The 21,301-nt window shown below is 39.8% G+C and overlaps 1 protein-coding gene across 1 annotated transcript in view; it reads right to left on the reverse strand.

The window, feature by feature from the left end:
• The window catches only part of LOC149830757 (microtubule-associated protein TORTIFOLIA1-like), a 31,170-nt gene extending 10,161 nt beyond the window's left edge, over positions 1 to 21,009 (reverse strand). Inside the window, exons 1-6 of the mRNA XM_090011817.1 lie at positions 20,260 to 21,009; positions 19,407 to 19,598; positions 19,087 to 19,192; positions 18,942 to 18,998; positions 18,298 to 18,836; positions 16,944 to 17,825 (exon numbers count right to left, since the gene is read on the reverse strand). Coding sequence (XP_089867943.1) covers positions 16,944 to 17,825; positions 18,298 to 18,836; positions 18,942 to 18,998; positions 19,087 to 19,192; positions 19,407 to 19,598; positions 20,260 to 21,009 — 2,526 coding nt within the window. The remainder of the gene's footprint in view (positions 1 to 16,943; positions 17,826 to 18,297; positions 18,837 to 18,941; positions 18,999 to 19,086; positions 19,193 to 19,406; positions 19,599 to 20,259) is intronic.
• Positions 21,010 to 21,301: the final 292 nt, after the last annotated feature.

Genomic DNA, 21,301 nt, shown 5'->3' on the forward strand with positions numbered 1-21,301 from the left:
GTTGAGCTGTGTACGCCTGTCAAGGCGTTACTCTAGTTGGTTAAACTGCTTACGCAGTTCTTTGCGGAGTAATAAGGAGTCTCTCATACTAGTTAAATGCTTATAATAGTAGCATTATGCCAGTTGCTACATATTAGCATGTGACTTGCTTTATACCTTGGTCGAACTGTTTGGTGCTTATTGTAGCGTAGCACTTGTTGGCTTGCATCTCTTATGATTGATGTGATTGCATACAGCTCGTAATCTACGAACTGGTGGCAACTAGGATTGATGTGGTCGCTTGTCTTATAAGCTGCTTACATATTGTGATATAATTGTTGTCGTATGATTGCTTATGAATGGCTTGTGATGTAATGGTTTATGCCTTACGATTAATTTAATTACTTGTTCATGGACTGAGCCATTTTATGGTAATTATATGTTTTACGAGCATTGCTTTGAGTGCTTGTCTTATTCAGTTGTTTTGTTTGGCTGACGTGTAGAGTTAGCTACCCTTCGCCCATAGAATCAACTGAATTGCCATATCTGCGCGTTCTCATGTGTCATTTACACATGCTTTGAGGGCCTATTTGAGAATTTCAATATTCCTCGTGGCAATCATACGATGCGTAGGATTATATGCTTCTGCGCGGAGTGATACAATGCATATTGCTGATATACATGCTTGTGCCCATATTATGGCTACTGACCTCGAGAGCAGTCAACTGTTCGGAGCAGTCGATTGTATAGATGCGTGTATCACCGAGTAGGGTGTCTGACGAGCACCTGATCTCCAAAGGATTATCTGCGAGGGCGTGTATGATCAAGACCAGGTACCCGGCTAGAGTGGTAGATTCTCTGTGAGGATGTACACTGTCCACGAACGGGTAGCCGCAAGGACGGTGAACTCCTGTGAGGAAGTGTATGGTCCAAGATCAGGTATACCATCTAGAGCGGAATTCCTTGTGAGGTTATATATTTCCCAGACCAGGTGATCCGGCGTTGATCTTGTTGTTGGTATTAGTAGCTATCGACCCCAAGAGCAGTCTTTTGTGTTGATGCGTGTATCGCAATGATTTTCATTGGATATGGCATATGTTGGGGATCGGTTTCCCAAAGGTTTCGCTGTGAGGTTATACATTTCCCAGATCGGGTGACCCGGCTAGAGTGGGAGATCTCTGTGAGATTGTACACTGTCCACGAACGGGTAGCTGCAAAGACGGTGAACTCCTGTAAGGAAGTGTAGGGTCCAAGATCAGGTATACCCTCTAGGGCGATAATTCCTTGTCCGGTCGTATATCTCTCGGACCGAACGATCCGACGTGGATCTTGTGTTTTCGCTTACCATAAAAAGTTATGGTGAGCTGTGACGATCTTCTGAGATTGTTTGTGATAGCCAACTATGAATTCATAGTTTCAGCTTTCTGTTTTATCATGATTACATGCATGACTCAGCTGTGAGAATCAGATCGTTAGTGATTTGAGTTAGTGATCATGTTTTGGACCTTCTACGAAAGGGTGAGCTTCTCTGTAAAGGTATGACGCCTTAGTGTGTCATCACCGGTGACGGTTAGCCGCGTAAGACTTTGAGAGATGATGATAGATTAAGGTTGTTCAGGACAATGCGTTTGTTAGAAGTAGTGAGCGACAAACGATGTCCTGATGGTGATTAGATGCAGAGACCTCGTTCTAGGAACGAGGACATGCTTGTTGCGTAGTAGTTCTCAACTTACGATCAAATGGATCGTATGCTGCGTTGGTCAATTGCACTGCTTACTTGCTTTGAACTGCTTACTTGCGTTGAACTGCTTACTGTTTGCACTACTTACGCATTTGCACTGCTTACTCGCTTGCACTACTTACTCGCTCGCACGCCTTATTCGCTGGTACTGCTTACGTGTTTGCACTATTCACCTGCTTGCATTGCTTACCTGTTTAACTGCATATCTGCTTTAAATTGCGTAGCCTACTGAATTAAATGTACTTAATTCAGTTCCTTGTAGCCTCTCTTGTGCACCTACTAGTTTTTCGCGAAACTAACCCATTCTATGGGTACAGGTGTTTATTAGGTACACTACGGGCGATGGCGCGATTGCAAGATGGCTTCAAGACTTCTTCTTCCTGCTCTTAGCTCGCGTCCTGGACGCTTGGGTTTGTATCGGATTTCCCTTAGGATATCCGAATCTTGTGAGTTTTGGTTCTTTTAGCTAACGTGCTCAAAGTTGTCAGCTTGCCTTATGATTTATCAAAGAAAAATCTTCCGCTGATTACATAAACAATCTCTGAAGGAAAGAGATATTTCTAGTCTCTTGCCTGTTTTTCTGAAAAGGGTTCGCAAGTTTGAAATTTGGGGCGTTACAAACAAATTCAGGCTCGATCTCTTTTTCTTCAACTTTTTGTCTCACAAAATGTTGGTTGATCTCAATATGCTTAGCGCGACTGTGATGTACTGGATTGAATGACATATTGAGAGCACTTTGATTGTCACACAGCAAGGTAGACAAAGAGATCGTTTCTCCCACTTCAGTTAGTAAATGCCTGACCCATGTGACTTCGGCAGTAGCGGCAGCCATGGATCTATACTCAGCTTCAGTGCTTGATCTAGCAACAACCTTTTGTTTTCGACTACTCCAAGAGACTAAGTTTCTTCCAATAAAGACAATATCCTGACGTAAACCTTCGTTCATCAGGATCTCCTGCCCAGTCTGTATCACAATATACAGTAAGTTCACGCACATCCCTATCAGACGACTGTGAAGAATATATCAACCCATCTCCAATGGTTCCTTTCAGATATCTGAGTATCTTCTTAACCGCCTCCATATGTCCAGTACGTGGTGCATGCATAAATTGAGACACTTGATTGACTGAATAAACAATATCAGGTCGAGTAAAAGTGAGATACTGCAACATCTCTATTAGACTACGATACCTGGTGGGGTCCTCACACAGGTCTCCATCATGAGTACTTAATTTTTGGTGGAGCACACTTGGAGTTGCTAAAGGTTTGCAGTCTTTCATACCAGCCAGAACATCTATCGTATACTTGTGTTGAGTGAGAGTCAAGCCATGAGCCTGGCTATCGACTTCTATACCAAGAAAATAGCGCAAGGCCCCGAGATCTTTCATTTTGAACCTTTGACCTAATAGTTTTTTACTTTGATGTGATCTTCAGAGTTTCCTGTGATAACAATATCATCAACATAAATTAATAATAGAGTGATCACATTCTGACTTCTAAAAATGAATAATGAGTGATCCAGTAGAGAGCGTGAAAATCCATGCTTTTGAATATCAAGGGAGAAGCTGTCAAACCAAGAACGAGAGGCTTATTTTAGGCCATAGATAGATCTTTTTAGCCTGCACACATGTGTTTTACAATTTTGCTTTTGAAATCTAGGGGTTGTTTCATGTAGACTTCCTCCTTCAAATCCCCATGCAAGAATGCATTTTTTACATCAAGATGACTCAGCTTTCATCCATGTTCAACCGCCAAGGAAAGAATAATTTGAATATTTCCCATTCGCACCGCAGGGCTGGAGGTCTCATCATAGTCTTGCCCTGTTTCTTGAGTGAACCCTTTTGCCACCAGTCTTGCCTTGTATCATTCATGGTTCCATCTGGTTTATACTTTATTTTGTAAACCCATTTGCATCCGACAACATTTTTGTCAGGTGGTCTGGGAACGATTTCCCAGGTTCCATATTCATGTAAGGCTTACATTTTATCATTCATGGCTTCTACCCATTTGGTAGAAGTGATTGCCTGATAGTACATAATAGGTTCATCTTCCTTATTCAGAGCAGTTAAAAAGAGCTGAAAATCCAAGGAAAAATTGTTATAGTTGACCCACCTATCAATAGGATGTCGCATGCGATTGGATCTTCTGACCACAAGAGTATGAGAGGAAGTAGGTGCAGCTGCTGAGGTGTGATTTGAAAGGTCTGGCGTTGTCGTTCTCTGTTTAGAATAGCAAATGTTCTTGCATATGCCCGATACATATGATATTTTTTCCCCATTCTGTGATCCCGATGTGCCAATAGTCTCGGGCATTTCTTCTTCCTGCCGCCCACAACCTGGAGAACAAACTTCATTGGAACTAGCAAAAAGTTCTGAATTCAACCAAGGGTAATAAACTTCAGTGGTGGTAGGGGACATATCCGTTGTTCCAGCTTTGTGATCAAAATTTTGTTCATCAAAGATAACATTTTTTGAGATTCTGATACGTCTGTTGACGGGATCATAACACCAATATCCTTTCTAGTCGTTTGCATATCTCACAAATCTACACTTCTGAGCCTTGTCCTGAAACTTATTTCTCAGGGACCGATCAATGTGCACATAACAAACACATCCGAAGGCACACAAATCATAATAACTAGGATGAGCTCCAAAAAGACAGTAATAAGGTGACTTATTTTTCAGAACCATAGGCAATCTATTTATCACATATACGGCAGAATGAAAAACACGGATTGATGGGAAGATCGTTGTCATGGAGCATACTCATGGCACTTTCAACGATATATCTGTGTTTTCGCTCAGCAATCCCATTTTGTTGAAGGGTGTGTGGACAGGACACCCTTCTTCCTATTCCATTATTTTGAAGAAAAGAAATAAAGTCACTAGATGAGAACTCCCCACCTTTATCATACTAGAAGAATTAAATGGACTCAGAGAATTGATTTTTTACTAAGGAAAGAAAATTTTGAAACAAAAGAAAAACTTTTGACTTGTTTTTTATGAAATATATCCAGGTGTATTGAGAGTAGCTATCAACAAAGATTAGGTAGTATCTGCTTTCAGATCCAGAGGCAACTGGGGCAGGTCCCCATACATCAGAACATATTACCTCAAAAGGCTTTGAAGCTCTCTTATTAATAGAGTGAAAAGACAATACATGACTTTTACATAAAAGACAACTGGAACACTTCTGACTTTTCTCATCCACATTGAGTCTTTCTTTTGAAATGAGATTATTAGAAACAAGTTTCTCAATAAAATGACTCCCACAATGTCCTAATCGACTGTGCTATAAGAAAGGCTTATTACATTCATAAATACTAAAAACATTTGCTGAAGAGAAGGAACACGACTCTAATGAAGACTTCAAATCCAGATGAGTAGGGCAGACGGTATGACATTGAGCTTCTTCAAAGACATATATATTGCCTCGTCTCTTTCCTTCAGCAAATGTTTCCCTCGTGAGAAAGTCCTTGACCTGCATAGAGAAGGGAGTGAATTCGACTGAAGCATTATTATCATCAACAAGTTTAGAAACAAAGACAATATTTTTCTTGATATTGGGAGCATGAAGGACATCAGACAGTTCAAGAGTAGAATGTGACATAGGAATGACAAATTTTCCAACATGGGAAACGGGATGGTAGAATCCATCTCCAGTGACAATTTTACTTTTGCCAAAATAAGGAATAGGTTTAGAAAGTTTACCTGCATCGCCAGTCACGTGAGTAGCTTCCCCTGAGTCAACGAACCAGGTGCCTTGATCATTCTGCTTTAATTTCAATTCTGACAAGGCGGATATCAACAAATCTCTAATCTCTCCACTGTCTCTGATATTATTGGACTTTCTTTTTGGTTCTATCTGTGGAGTCTTTCCTTTATTTTCAGGATTGTGCCAACAATTTGCCTTGATATGCCCCATTTTGTTACAAAGGAAGCAAGTGAGAATAGATCTTTGTCCCTGAGCATGAGTCAACATATTTGGGGTGGGAAGTAATCCACGTCTTCCGTGTCCATTTCGCCCTTGTCCCCCTTGCCCTCGTCCCCAACCATAAGTCACCCCTGTGGCAAAAACTTCTTGGAAATTTGTATGAGCATGAGTTTCTTCAGAAAATCCCTTCAGAGTCATTTCATACTGAATTAATTTAGCTTGCAACTCATCAAAAGTAGGAAGGGCAGGTAGACACAGTAGTGAAGTGACGATCATACTATAGTCAGATCTCAATCCACTCAGAGTTTGTTGCACCATATCACTGTCACTCACCGCACATCCTATATCTGCAAGTTGGTCTGTGATAGTCTTCATCTTGTTTAGATATTCCATGATGGTCATAAAATCTTTTCTCAGCAGCTGAAATTCCCTCTTGAGAAAAACCATCCTCGCATGTGAAACTTGTGAATACGTCTGAACCAATCTCTCTCAAAGTTGCAGGGTTGTACAATTGTCGGGGATTGCAACAAGAACCTCTTGAGACAAGGTAGAAGTGATGTATGCAACTACTGATTGATCTTTCATTTCCCAGTTGAGGTATTTTGCATTTTTACATACACAATTGAACTTGCCCATTTATCATCTTTCTCTTCTCTCGTAACAAATTCTAGAGGGACTAGAGTGGTTTCATCCAGGTGACCTAAGAGACCTTGTTTCCTTATAAAAGGAATGATTTGTCTCTTCCAAATCAAGAAGTTTGAGGTGGTTAACTTTTCGAAAACAAGCTGATTGAGAAAACTCGAAGAAAGACTCGATTGAGAAGAATGAGAATCCATGAAGAAAGGAAATTTAACAAGGGTATTCATGAAGTGCTCAGTCTACTGCCAGAGAAGTTTGTTGATCGCCTCCTTTTTTTTCTTTTTCCTTTTTTTTTGAAAAGCTGAGTAACCTTCAAAAACTGGCGATCAGAGACTGTCAGATTTAAAAGGGGACCAGATCTAAGTTTTCCCTTCTGCCTTTTTTTTATAAGATTTGAGATTAATGCAATGGAACTCCTCACATGTTGAACAAAATTTGAAACTAACAATATTTTCAGACAAAACGCAATGTGAATACTAGCTATGACAGCGAGAAGAAAAAGACTGGAAGGGGAGACACTTAAAGGAAAAGAATTAGATTGAAAAACTGTTGTCACACAACAAATCTGGACAGCAAAAAAACTTAATATTTCAGATCTGACGCAACTTCACAGTCAGATCTGAATATTCCAGTCCAAGTGAGAAAGAAGAAGGGATGCGCAGAGGGTACAGATCTGGTGCACCAGATCTGAATATACCAGACGAAGAAGAAGGTGGGTCGACTTTAGCGATTCACGTGAAATAGAAGATTCACGTGAAACGAGTTTTTCCCCTTTTTTTTTGACACACAGGATTTACGTGAACAAAGGATTCACGTGAACTCCTCACAGGTGAATTTAGGGATTCACGTGAGACGTGAATCCACCAGAAAAGAACTAGAGAAGAAATGAAGAAACGAGAGATGAAGAAGGAACGAAACTGAAGAAGACAAGAGATGAAGGAATCCTCAAACCTCTGGTCGGACGCACCTTTTGGAAGACTCTTCAACCCCTAGATGGATCTCAGCTCTGATACCATGTTAGAATCCTCTATAGAACCTGTATTGAGAGAAAGAGAGAAGAATAGAAGAAGAGGTATTGCGGATGTCACGATTTCAATCAATGAAATCGTGACCTAAAGACATATTTATATATTTTGGTATACACAATGAATCCGGGTCTGGTATAATATCTAGACCCAGAATACAATGTACACTAGAACCCATATGGACCCAGGTCGGATATATGATACAAATTTTTCATCCATTTCATATCTAAATGTCCACAAAATCTTAATGCCGAAAGTTATCTACTAAGGCTGGCCTCTTTGGCATGATTGGATTTCTCGACGAGTCAACTTGTGACTCGGCCCAGCCGTCTCGAATTGGAGCCCTCCTGATTCAAAAAAGAGGGTAAACTCGTTTTAATCCAAAAATCTATTGATTTACTTGTGAAAATGGTAGACTCAGCTGATTCACGAGTCACGAATGACTCAGACAAGTTCAGAGAGAAAAAATCTGCATTAATTGGGTCACGAAAGTGTTGAAATTTAACATAATCGACTGAGTCATAGGTCCATGTGACAGTTTATTCAACTTTACATAAAATGTTTAAGAAAAGAATCGAAGAAAAATGCAAAGGGGTAGGGTTTCACTTCTTGCCCCTCATCTTTACTCAACCCCTCTCAGCTTCTCAAGTGTTGAACCCGTTGTTGCACTGTCGGTGACAGGTAAGATTTTTTGGCGAGTTGACACCCAAGGGAGCAGATGGTGGCACGCAAGGCAAGTAGGTTGTAGGCATCTCTCTCTCTCTCTCTCTCTCTCTCTCTCTCTCTCTCTCTCTCTCTCTCTCTCTCTCTGTGTGTGTGTGTGTGTGTGCCACCAGCCCTCCCATGCCTTTTTCAGCGAAGGATAAGGGCCAAGGCTACAAACCAACCTGGCAGCCCTGACCTGCTCTCTTTCTCTAACTCTCACTACAAGTTGCAGCCAACCCTCCAATGGATTTTCTGGTGAAGGGCAGGGCCAGGCCAGCAGTCTATGGACCAGCTTGGTGGCCCTCTCTCTCTCTCTCTCTCTCTCTCTCTCTCTCTCTCTCTCTCTCTCTCTCTCTCTCTCTCTCTCTCTCTCTCTCTCTCTTTGGCTAGTCTTCGAGTTCGGCCATATGCTTTTTTCTTTTTGGCTAGTGTCTGAATCTACCCCTTTGCATCTCTTTTCAATACATCTTTGGGTTTCAGACTCTCAATCGCATTGTTGGGAAGTAATTTGTTTCCCCTTGATCGTGTTATCTTTGTGGATGCTTTTGTCCAAGTTGATATTGATGTTGATCATTAATCTGGTTTTTTTACCTCATTCGTTAGACAGTCTAGTTCAACAAATTTATTTACAAAGCAAACAAAATAATTAATTTGTATGCTTGTTATTTAATTTTAGAATATATTCAAATGTATGATATTCATATATAGATATAATATATGATATTACATTTTTATGTTGAATCTAGCTAAATAGGAATCATACTTGGTAAAAATTTGTTCTTTTTTAATCTTAATAACTAGTTTATGTTAGATTATTTAATTTTTGTAGAATGAAATTATAATTCATATGTTTATCATTGAATTTTAATCAACAACAACAACAACTACGCCTTCATCCCAAAACAATTGGGGTCGGCGAAATCATTGAAATTTAATAAATTAAATAAAAAAACCTTGACTCGCCTGAGTCACCGAGTTCACTGCAGCCGATCTGATGCCGAGTTCTGAGAATGCCAACCATGCTCTTTAGTATTTATAATAATCTTGTTTAGGGCCAATAGTTGATTGGACCCATTTTACAATAGTTGTACTACTTTGCCACTTGAAGGTGGTGTCTTGTCACTTATGCATCATATACTAATAATAGTACCACAATAATTACCCTTCTAACACCCTCATCAAGATTGCAGCCTTATTGGTATAGGAAAACTACTAAATTGGTTGACGAACATTGCTGATGTTCTACTAAAGAACTATGCTAGACTCCATTTGTTTCAAGAGATGGGAAAATGCACTGGAAAAAGTCATGCATGAGGTTGGGTATGGGTTTTTGTAGGAACAGATGCATTTGCTGAAAAGACACGGGCCCACATGAGTGGGCATTTGTTTCAGGGGAAAGTACCATTTTCTATTCTCATCATTTGGGTGAACCATAGTGACTTTTGACAAACCTTGCCAAGCTTGTACTTAAGATACGAAGGCTAGGAGCTTGACTAGCCAAATTACAGACTAACAAACAAGTGGCAGAAAATGACAAAGCATGTCATAGATGGAGAGAAATCTATCACTATGTGGCTGTTTGATCACTTTCAGTAATTGATCTAACTGAAATACTCGGACAAATTCTATAAAGATAAGAGATGCACAGACCTCATCCTTGGATTTTGGCCCCTTTGAGGCTCAAAATTCTGAGTTTTGGGTCCCATCTGAGAGTTGGTGGTTGACACTACCTTGAATCTCCCTTTACACTTAAAAATCTAGAGTTTGATAGACCTTCAGATTATGAGTGGGTCATACCAGAACTTTTGGACAGATTAAATACCTAAGGTAACCAAATGCCTTCATAAATCAAATCATGATACCAGGTGTATAGGAAAACCTAGATCAAATTCCTTCTAGGCAATATGTAAGGATGGGATCAGGTTGTCCCAACAAGGATTTTGGATGTGTTGCAACCTGGTCAAACCCAGCCTGCCAAAGGGCCAGATCGAGCCAAATGTCTAAGAATCCCATCCTAAGCTCTGTCCAGAAGGCCCTAACATGCCTGACCCTATAATAAAGGGTGGCTAATGGATTGGTATTGCTCAGGCTGACCCACCCCTTCTTTGAATAGGCCAGCCAGTCTGTTAATGGGCCATGGGACAGTCAAGCTTTGGCCTATTAAAAGTCAAGCCTGATCTATCAAAAAACAACGCTGACAGAGCCTAAGCCTAGTCCAGGTCAAATCAACATTCAAAAAACTCGCCAAACCTAGCCTAGACGAAGATAGCTAACTGACCCAATGCTCATTCTAATTAATTGTTTTGATGAACTGTGTTCAGGAATGCATTGGCTAAACAGAGTATTTGTGTTACATGGAAAGCTTTCTTAACCAGAAGTAGGCTATTTTAGACTTGTTCTTGAGAACTTTTTCTTAAGTCATCCATCTCTCAATGTTTGGTGAATAACTGAAATGAAATGGGGATCTTTGAAACACGAGCTTAGATTAACAAGAGCAAGTGTCAAGAATGACACTAAAGCATAACCCTTAAAAAGGGTATAACTGGAAACAAAATAAAAATAAAAATGTATTCTTTATTGATATGAAAAACCAATTGCTTAAGAAGCATTGGAGTAAAATACAAGAGGGGCTGCACCCCTTTATATACACAGCTGAAAGAGGACTCAATAGAGCTGTTGGGCACAGTCCAACAGCTCTATTGCTAGTCAAGTCTGGACAGGACTTGACTAGCAACAGTCATTCTAGTTCAAACTGAACTAGATGACATAAAGACAAAAAATAAAAATAAAGGAAAAAAAATTACAGAAAAGAAAGAAATGAAAAATGTATTTATATATATATAATAATATAATATTATTATATATACATATATGTACAGTTTTACATTTTAACACTCCCCCTCAAACTTACGGTACAATGAGCGAAAGTTTGTCTAAGAGAAAGTGAAATCGGGGAGCAGCGAGAGGCTTTGTAAAGAAGTCTGCTAACTGATATTCTGAAGTGACATATGGCAGATCAATTATCCCGTGTAGATATTCCTCTCTGACGTAGTGACAATCCATTTCGATGTGTTTGGTGCGTTCGTGGAATGTTCTGTTACTGGCAATGTAGATCGCACTTTTGTTGTCACAGCATATTTGTGAAGCCTTTGTTGCTTCAGCTCCCATGTCAGCAAGCAGTCGTCGGAGCCAAACTACTTCCATAGTCGTGGTTGTCATGGCTCTGTATTCAGCTTCAGTGGATGAGAGAGATACCTTCTGTTGCTTTTTACACCTCCACGAGATCAATGATTCCCCTAAAAAAACACAAAAACTAGTGGTTGAGTGTCTGTTATTGGGATCATCTCCCCAATCAACATCAGTATATGCAATTAAATCAAGAAAAGAGGAGGAAGATAAGAAAAGCCCTTGTAAAAGAGAGGTCGGGATGTATCTGATAATACACATGACTGCTCCCATATGAACAGAAGTAGGAGTATGTTGAAATTGACTTGCTGTATGAACAGCATGTGCTATATCTGGTCTGGTAATGGATAGATAGGAAAGTGCCCCGACAAGTTGTCTGTAAGGAGTAGGGTCTGCAAGAAGTTCTCCATCATCAATCTTCATTTTAACATTAACAACTTCTGGAGTGACGACTTTCTTATCATCAGTAATACCAGACCTGAAAACAATATCAAAAGCAAATTTAGTCTGAGATAATAAATATCCTCTAAGAGAATAAGCAACTTCAATGCCTAAAAAATATCTCAACAAGCCCAAATCAGTCATTTCAAAATGAGATTTAAGAAGTGTTTTGATTGTTTCAACTCCCTGTTTATCGCTTCCGGTGATGATCATATCATCCACATAGAGAAGAAGCACAATGATCCCTGCATCAGAATTCTTAATAAACAAAGCAGTGTCAGTTAAACAGAATTGAAAACCAATATCAATCATAACACGACTAAACCTATCATACTAAGCTTTTGGTGCTTGTTTAAGTCCATAAAGAGTTTTTTCTAAGCGAAGGACTTTACCTTTAGGAATACTTAGACCAGGAAGGGTTCCATATATACTTCTTCAACTAGCTTTCCATTTAAAAAAGCATTTTTGACATCCATTTGAAAAATAGACCATTTTTTTATAGAAGCTAAGGCAATTAAGGTTCGGACAGTAGTCATACGAGCCACCGGAGCAAAGGTTTCTTCATAATCAATCCCATATTCTTGGGCATAACCTTTGGCTACTAAACGGGCTTTATATCTTTCAAGAGTACCATCACTCTTGGTTTTAATTTTATAAACCCATCGACATCCTATAGTTTTCTTCCCTGGAGGAAGATCTTGAATATTCCATGTAGAAGCCTTTTCAAGTGCATCTAATTCAGCTTTCATGGCTTCTATCCATTTGATATCATTTTTTGCTTGAAAATATGTGGATGGTTCTTTATATGAGTGAATTAATGCAATAAATGCCCTATATGTGGGTGAGAAAGACTCGTATGATACAAACTTTCCTGGAGGCCTCGAGATTCGGGTTGATTGTCTAGTTGGAATGTTAGAATATTTCTTAAGTGCACATGGAGGATTAGACTCTTGTCGTCTGGAATATTGAATGCTAGTATCTCTATGAACTTCTTCATTTTCAACATTAAGATCAATAATTCTTTGATCATCATCAAAGTTACAGTCAAGGTCATATTCATCAGATGTTGATGTTAGATCTAGCAAAAGGAGTACTCAGTGACGTCTTTTAATTTTCTAAAATCAAAGAAGCTCTCCTTTTCAAGAAAGGAAACATTTCTAGACACATATAGTTTATTATTTTTGAAGTCAAAACATCTATAACCTTTCTGGTTTTCAGATATCCTAAAAAGGCACAGGGAATCGCACGAAGGGAAAGTTTATCATTTTTGTCAGTAAATATGAAACATTTGCACCCAAATATTCTTAGTCTAGAGTAGTCTGGAGAAATGTTCATAAGTTTTTCAATGGGAGTGATATTTTGTAACGAAGAAGATGGCATCCTATTAATGAGATAGGTGGCAGTTAAGGCAGCTTCTGCCCAAAAGACTTTCGGGACCTGATTTGCTATTAATAAAGTCCTAGTGGTTTCTATAATATGGCGATGCTTTCGTTCTGCCAGTCCATTTTGTTAAGGTGTATAAGGACAAGATCTTTGATGTGTGATGCCATGCAATTTAAGATAATTTTGAAAATATGTGGATAAAAACTCTCCCCCTGAATCTGTGCGAAAAATAGTAATATCATTTTCAAACTTGTTTTTAACCATATTATGAAAAGTTTGAAAGTATGAAAATACTTCAGACTTATGTTTGAGAAAGTACATCCACGTATGTCGGGAGAAATCATCGACAAAAATAACATAGTAAACAAATCCTCCTTTAGAAATTACTGGTGCAGGACCCCAAACATCCGAGTGTATTAATTCAAGTGGTCTTGTAGAGAAAAAGGTTCTGTTCTGAAATGGTAATCTTTTCATTTTGCCGAGAATACAATCTTTACAATCAAATGATTCAGAGTTACAAAATTTCCCTAGATTTGGAAAATGTTGGATTTTGGCTATATGTGGGTGACCAAGTCTCTTATGCCACAGTTTCAACTCTATTTTTTGAATATTATAACAAAAAGCTTTCTTCGGCATTTCCAAAAAATTCATGTAATAGAGTCCTACTTCTCTATGACCTTCCCCAATCAGCTTGCCTGACTGGCGATCCTGTACCCAACAACCATGAGAAGAAAAAGAAATATTACACCCATAATCAGAAATTTGAGATACAGATAAAAGATTTAAATTTAATTTGGGAACATGTCTAATTTCTGGAATAAAAAAATTTTTTGTTTTATAATTTTTTTCAAAATTTCCTATTCCTTCTATTTCAAGAGAAGTCCCATCAGCAGTAAAGACCTTTGACACACTTGTTTTATTTTTAACACATTTGGATAGACTTTGATTATTTGGGGTCATATGAAAAGATGCACCAGAGTCAAGAAGCCAAGAAATTTTACCTAGATCAGAAAAAGATGAGGCTGCTGCGCCGGTTGAAGCTTCAGATAAGGAAGAGGCACCTTTGATGAGAGGCTGAAGAATCTTCATTAGTTGGGCCAGGGAAACTGGTGCATCCTGATCTTTAGGCTCCGATCCAGCAATTGCAGCTCTTTTTTCTCTCAGCTCCTTAAGTTTGGGACATTGTGGCCTGTAGTGTCCCGGTTCATGACAGTGATGACAAATAACTTTCTTCTTATCATAGTCACCATTTTGTCGGTTAAAGTGAGGAGGCCTATATGATCGAACATGATTCTCTGGTCTAGACACGGCTAAAACGGAATCATCTTCAATTTTTAAAGAACCTTTTCGGAGACGATTTTCTTCCATTGTTAACTCTTCAATAGTTTCAACAATAGAAGGAATTTTTCCCCGGTGAAATAGGGCCGATTTAGTGGTTTCAAATTCCGGCCTTAATCCAGTGATAAACTGGTAAAAATGTTCAGCATCGAGTTGTTTCTGACGAAGCTCGATGTCTTCGGCACAATGCCACTTTGGTTCTAAAAGGGAAAGTTCTTCCCAAAGTTCGGACAACCCATTGTAATATTCACGAATAGTTTTGTCTCCTTGTGTCATCATTCGAACTTTTTCTTGGAGGTTGCACACGAGTGCAATATCTTTAAGGGAATACATATTCTTAAGGTATTCCCATGCCTTATCGGCATGATCAAATTTGGCAAGACTTGAGCATTTTTTAATGTCAACGCTATTGATAAGCCATGACATTATCTTCGCATGAGATATTCTCCATTCTTTCCATTTCTTCTCGTATGAGGCAATAGCCTTGATTTTCTCTTCTTCCGATAGAGGGACCTCTTTATCTTCCTCCTTTTTAGTAAGAGATAGCTTAGGTTCTGAATCGGAACCATCCACAATCCCCCATAAGCCTTTTCCTCATATATGGTGCTTCATGATTAAAGCCCATGTTACATAGTTCGTATCGCTTAGTTTCATAGGCATGATGGTGACTTTATCATTGTCATCCATCGATTACAAGGAGAGAAAGAATAGGAATAGAAGAGAAACAAGAAGGAAAATGAAAAAGAAAGAAAAAAAAAACAATACAACAAGATGTGAAATCTTCTCCAATGAAGTGATAAAACACTTCTCTTTAAGTGACGAACACTTTTGCAAACGGGCACGGAAACCGAGGCAGCTTTTCCTCAAGATTTAGTACTTCCGCGGCTCTGATACCATGAAATGAAATGGGGATCTTCGAAACACGAACTTAGATTAACAAGAGAAAGTGTCAAGAATGACACTAAAGCATAACCCTTAAAAAGGGTATAACTGGAAACAAAATAAAAATAAAAATGTATTCTTTATTGATATGAAAAACCAATTGCTTAAGAAGCATTGGAGTAAAATACAAGAGGGGCTGCACCCCTTTATATACACAGCTGAAAGAGGACTCAATAGAGCTGTTGGGCACAGTCCAACAGCTCTATTTAGAGCTGTTGGAATGTGTCAGTCCAACAGCTCTATTGCTAGTCAAGTCTGGACAGGACTTGACTAGCAACAGTCATTCTAGTTCAAATTGAACTAGATGACATAAAGACAAAAAATAAAATTAAAGGAAAAAAAATTACAGAAAAGAAAGAAATGAAAAATGTATTTATATATATATAATAATATAATATTATTATATATACATATATGTACAGTTTTACATTTTAACAATAACTAGAATGAGCACTCCAACAAAAGAAAGTGCATCCTTATGTTGATTCCGAGCTCATTGTGCTCATGCTTCAAACATGTATGAATTACTGTTCAATAGTCTACTTTGAGACCTCTAACATACACATGGAAAGCATGATTCCCTATATCTGTTAGAACTATCACAAGAATGGGATGTATATGCTTATATCTCCCCATACCATAGCTGTGGAAGGAAGAAAAGACCTGCCCAATGCTCACCATGACGGACATGATCGTCACAGCCACCATGATCATCACCTTGGTCACCACAGCCATCATGGCCTCAACCATTATCATCATGGTCATCAGAAGCATCATTAATGACACTGCTATGGGGATCAAAACATATGCCCAAGTTAGCTTCTTGGTTTTGGTGTTCATCTTATGGCTACTGCTTTGCTTTGTGCTTACTTGACACTAATAAGGGACCAGGGCACAGAACAAGAGCTGTAAAACTAGTCAACAGTGAAACTGCAACTAGTAGTCTTTAAGATGTGAATTGGCTGCTAAGTTTACATTATTAAGCTTTGCTTGGGCTGTCTTGATAATGTTACTGGCCGGTCAAATTTGATAGTTGGGATATTTTGGTATGCTTTCATAGTTCATAATGAAAATAAAAGTTGGTTTTTTTGTTATTCTTGAGAAACAAGATGAGATTAAAGTGAATGTGACTGTTTTGATTGGTGGCTTTTGAGTATGACCAATTCATATAGACTGTCATATGATGATGTTTCCTTATATATATGGGTCAAGTTGGACCACACATTAGGTCTAGAATGCTCAGATAGACCCAAACAACTGTAGGTCACATCACCATGTCATAAAAAGGTCTATATATTACATGCACTACTACTGGTAAATCATGAATGTGATACTCAGATTCACAAAAATTGGTGTAACACTGACTTGTCTTAATACCAAAAATATGTACATGATCATAAGAATCAGAACAAACTTAATGTTCACGATGATGAATGATAGCCATATCCAAACGATTGACTAACTATGGTGCAATTTGGAAATAGAAAATATGCATCCAAAAGCATTGAGCATTGCACACTAGTAACAAACACATAAACTTAACTTATGTCTAATTAAAGCAATACAAAATCTCCTTAATGAAGTGGCTACAGAATAAAAACAGAAATAGGCCAAAGAGAAGAAAAGATTACCTGCTGGATCCAGAACAATCCCATGTCTAATAAGCTTTGTTCTTTAAGAAACTCTGCAACTGCATCCAAAACTTTGCCTGCAATTTTATTAGAAAGTTGGTCCAAAACTGGACCAGATCTGTCCATCAGTTTCACAAGAAGCAGGTCATCACCAGTAGACAAGACATCTGCATATGCAGAATCCACATCGCCTGAATGAAGTGAACCCATAGCCTGAGTCCATGCAGGCCAAAATGGTCCCCTTTCCTGCCCTGAGTTGTCATTTGTTAGGGCTTCTGCAGTTGGGTCAGGGGTAGCCACTCTTGATTTTGTTCGAGGGATTCCATTGTCTTCCCCAGCTATACGGATTGCCTCCAGAGTAGCCTCATCCTTTGAAGCCTGCCATACACTCCGTGCTGAAGGCCCTTCACCAAGCCTGACAGGTCCAGGCCCCTTATCCCACCCTCTCCGACTACCAACCTGATCAACATCATTTCTGGACAATCTCCCATCATTAGTAGCACCATTTATAGCTCTTCTAGAGGCAAGATGGCTGCTTCTTGGACTGCCATAGGAAAAAGAGTCCCATGCATCAGTTGCATTTGTCCGCCATGGTGGATCCCTTCCCCGTGCTCCAAGTACAGTACTATCAGAAGGAGGGAACCTATCTGAAAACATCCTCCCATCCACATTCCTACCTAGCTTGGAGCTGGCATACTCAGAATGTCCATTGTATTTACCTAAAGGCCTAATAGAGGACCCTTCAAACCCTAGCATCAAGTTGCTCCCCCTCCTACCAGATGCAAGTGCTAGATCTCGAGCCATGTCTTCGACAACTCTTTCAAGGCCACGCACCCTATTTTCTAGAGTCACCATACTATCATGGGAACCACCCATGAAATCCTGCAATTTGAATTATGGCAAGAACCACCAAACTTAAATTAATGTATACAACTTTCTTGTATGGTACAAAAATAGCAGACTTACAAATTTTAACAGTAATTAGCTTGAAGCCTGGTCAAACTGATCTTTTTTCAATAGAACCAAACAGATTTTTTTTTAAAAAATACCTAAAATGGAAATGAAACAAAAAAAGATGTAGAGACTACATTTGCAAATGGGAAAAAAGGCTTGGATGAACAGAATGATGTAAGACAACTGGCAAAACTGTAATTTCATTCAAAGAAACGATCAAGTATTAGACACCATAATAAGGTTCTCTATGTGAAGCCACAGTATGGTCACACAACTCTATCAGGATGTCCAAACCTTCCAGTTTTCTACAAAACCAAGAACTCTACTTTATGAACCTATGCCTCAATAACTGGCAGAAACCTTTGTTGTGAATGAGAATCAACTTCAAAATTTTAAATACCTGCAACATATTCATAATATTGGCTTGTTGCCGTTCCAGTTGTGCCAGCTGCCTCTGTATTCCCAACCAGTTTCCCTTACCCATGGAATTGTCTGACGGACCATCTGCTCTAGAGAAACCAATTCGAGAGGCAGACAACTCTCTCTGTGTGTTTTCAACCTTATCATTGTATTCCAACATTCTTGACCTCAAATCTTTTCCCCTAAAGCTTCTTTGCTCCAACCACCTGTCACGTGCACCATCCTCAGCTGATTGATCCCTATTATATGCTTCTGCCCTTCTATCAGCATTACTGCTTTCATGTGCCCTTTTATCAGCATCACTATACAGCATCATATTATTGCTCCCACTAACCATAGTACTAGCATTGCTTGCTTGTGATCCTTTTTCAAATTGTGAAGGAGATAACTGAAGATACCTCCGAGCTACCACCACCTCCACAGGCAAATCTCCTGGACCCCTTGATTCCAGTTTTTGGAAGAATTCTGGATTCAATTCTTTATCATTTAATACAGGTGGCTTCTTCTTCAACAATCCAACTGTTTTATCAGATATGCTATTGATTTGGAGTTTGGAAAGATAATCAGCAACAGAAGTGGAAGTCTTTGAAGGATCTTTTTTACCGGTTTCTAATCTCCTACCACTTGATTTTTGAAGGTCCAGCTTTTCTAAAGACTCATTTGACTCTGGATTCTTTCCTTCTGCAGTTGCAGTAAAAATTAAATTTGCAAAGGAAAAGAAACGAAGTGTTGTAGCTCTAAGACAGTGAAAAACATGAAATCCACTCACCAGGACAGATTGTTTTTGCTTCTTCTGGGTTTCCATCTCCTTCCTTTCCCATAACGTTCTTCCACAGTTGTAATGCCTCTGTCATACTATCTCGAACAGGTTTCACCTGCCAAGTTTTATTGTCTGATCAACATCGCTGAATGTTCATCCGGTTAACATGTTTACTAGTCCGAAAATGACCACAAAATGAATTCCTATGTTTGAACAAGAGAAATCATTTTACTGGTTTTATTAGCTGTTATTTCTTTGCATAAATCAAAGATCAGCAGTTACATACAAAAGAGGGTGAAAGATGTGAAAGCATGAAACCACAAAAGTACCTTATCAAAACGACAGGCTTCCAGTGCAGTAATGGTTGAAGCCCCGCCTTGACCAATCAAATGGCTTGAATGAGATGCTATATGAGACAACGCATCAGCAGCAGCCTTGCGTGTGGACCAATCACTACTCTCAAGGCATTCATGAATACATTGCAGAAGTACAAGCATACTTTGTGGTGCTGTGGCCCCCACCTACAAAAAATTACTCATCAACCTGTTTACCAAGTTCTTTACTCTTGCTCCTTTAGATCTATAAAATTCTGAGAGTTAATATATGCATTTGTTTCCATTATTTCACCACACCGTTAGAAGAAGCTGTGGACAGACTTTGGCTGCATGATCCAAATCAATGAAACCTAAATCTAGTAGTAAGTTGAATGGGAAAATCTAGCATACGATTTAAGCTGATAAATGGATTCACGAACCGAACATGTTAGGAGCTTGGCTGGTGCAGCACCAAAGCGTCCATTGCTCTTTCTAGTTTAGCAAGTGATCCCATAGGTGGGTTCATCATAGGGAGCAAAAAATTTCGCTCAATTGTTGTTGTTTTTTTTTCTCCTTTTTGCTTCTTTCAAATTGATCAGGGGAATGCACAAACCCATAAAAAAAATATACAAGATTTCTAGATTTGTTCAGCATAAAAATGAAAGTTTTTCACAAGCCACATGACATTAATCCATGTTCATTCCCTACAAACCCAAATCAACAATTCATTTCACCATTTTGTTTCCTCTTGGGCAATCAATTGTCTCAACATTGGCACCAGCAATGAGATAAATGTGAATTGAATCGAACCAAGCACAACCACATCAAAGAGAGAACGAAGAGGAAGAAACAGTTGGGAGGCCCATACCTGGGCAAGGCTTGAGACAAGAGACAGCAATGCCGCCTTGGCCAAGAAATTGGGACTGCCGAGGAACTTGCACACCCTGGGGCACAGCTTCTGGAATGCCACAATGGGCGGGTCGCTGGCGCACTCCACCAACCTCGCCAGGCACATTGCAGATCCCGCTTGCACCGTTTTGTTCTGCTCGGTCAATGCCTCGAGGAACGGCTTGACCATCAAGCCCACCACCAACCCGCCATTATTCTTCTCCCCTTCCTTGAGGTATTGCTCGGCCAAGACGCCAACCGCCGATTGGCAGGCTTCCCGGACGCCTGAATCCGGGTCTTTTAGCCTCTTGACAATGTGGGCAATGATCTTGGGGAGGTGGGAAGAGAGGGACTCCGGGTGGAAGAGGGAGAGGCCGGCCAGGAGCTTGATGGATTGCTTCCGGACGATGGGCTTATGTTGGGTGTCGGCGGCGTCGTAGAGGCAATTGAGGAACATGGGTATGGAGTCGGGGGTGAGCGTTTGAGAGATTTTGTCGAGCTCATCAATGGCGATCTGGTGGGTGTCGCGGTCGGAGAGCTTGTTAAGGGAGGAGAGTATCCGGTTCTTGAGTTCGATCATTTGGAGGTGGGAGGAGAGAGGGGAGGCGCGAGAGCAGGAGGAGGAGGAGAGGTTGGAAGTTCTGGGCTTAGAGGGGGGCCTGGTGGTAGTGGTGGCGGCGGCGGGTGGAGGGGGAGGAGGAGGAGCCGGTTTGTCGGTTGGATCAGACATTTTATTCCCTCCTTTTCTTTCTGTTTGGTATGGATTTTGCAGGAAGTTGGAGGGGATGGTGATATTCGGTGATATGCGGAAGAAGGATGGGTTTGGAGAGAGAGAGAGAGACGAAAAGCGATCAACGTTACTTAAAAGTGAAACTCAACAAAGCGTTGAGACCCACAAGCACAAACACAACAGCATAACATGAGAACACAAAGAGAGAGAGAGAGAGTTATCGTTATTGGTTAATCTGGTAGCGGAGACTTCACCACTATCAGACTACCAGAACGGAGTTACAAAAGTGACA

Source organism: Nuphar pumila, chromosome 7 (genome assembly GCF_984573655.1).
Source record: "Nuphar pumila chromosome 7, dmNupPumi1.hap1.1, whole genome shotgun sequence".
NCBI classification, from domain to species: Eukaryota; Viridiplantae; Streptophyta; class Magnoliopsida; order Nymphaeales; family Nymphaeaceae; genus Nuphar; species Nuphar pumila.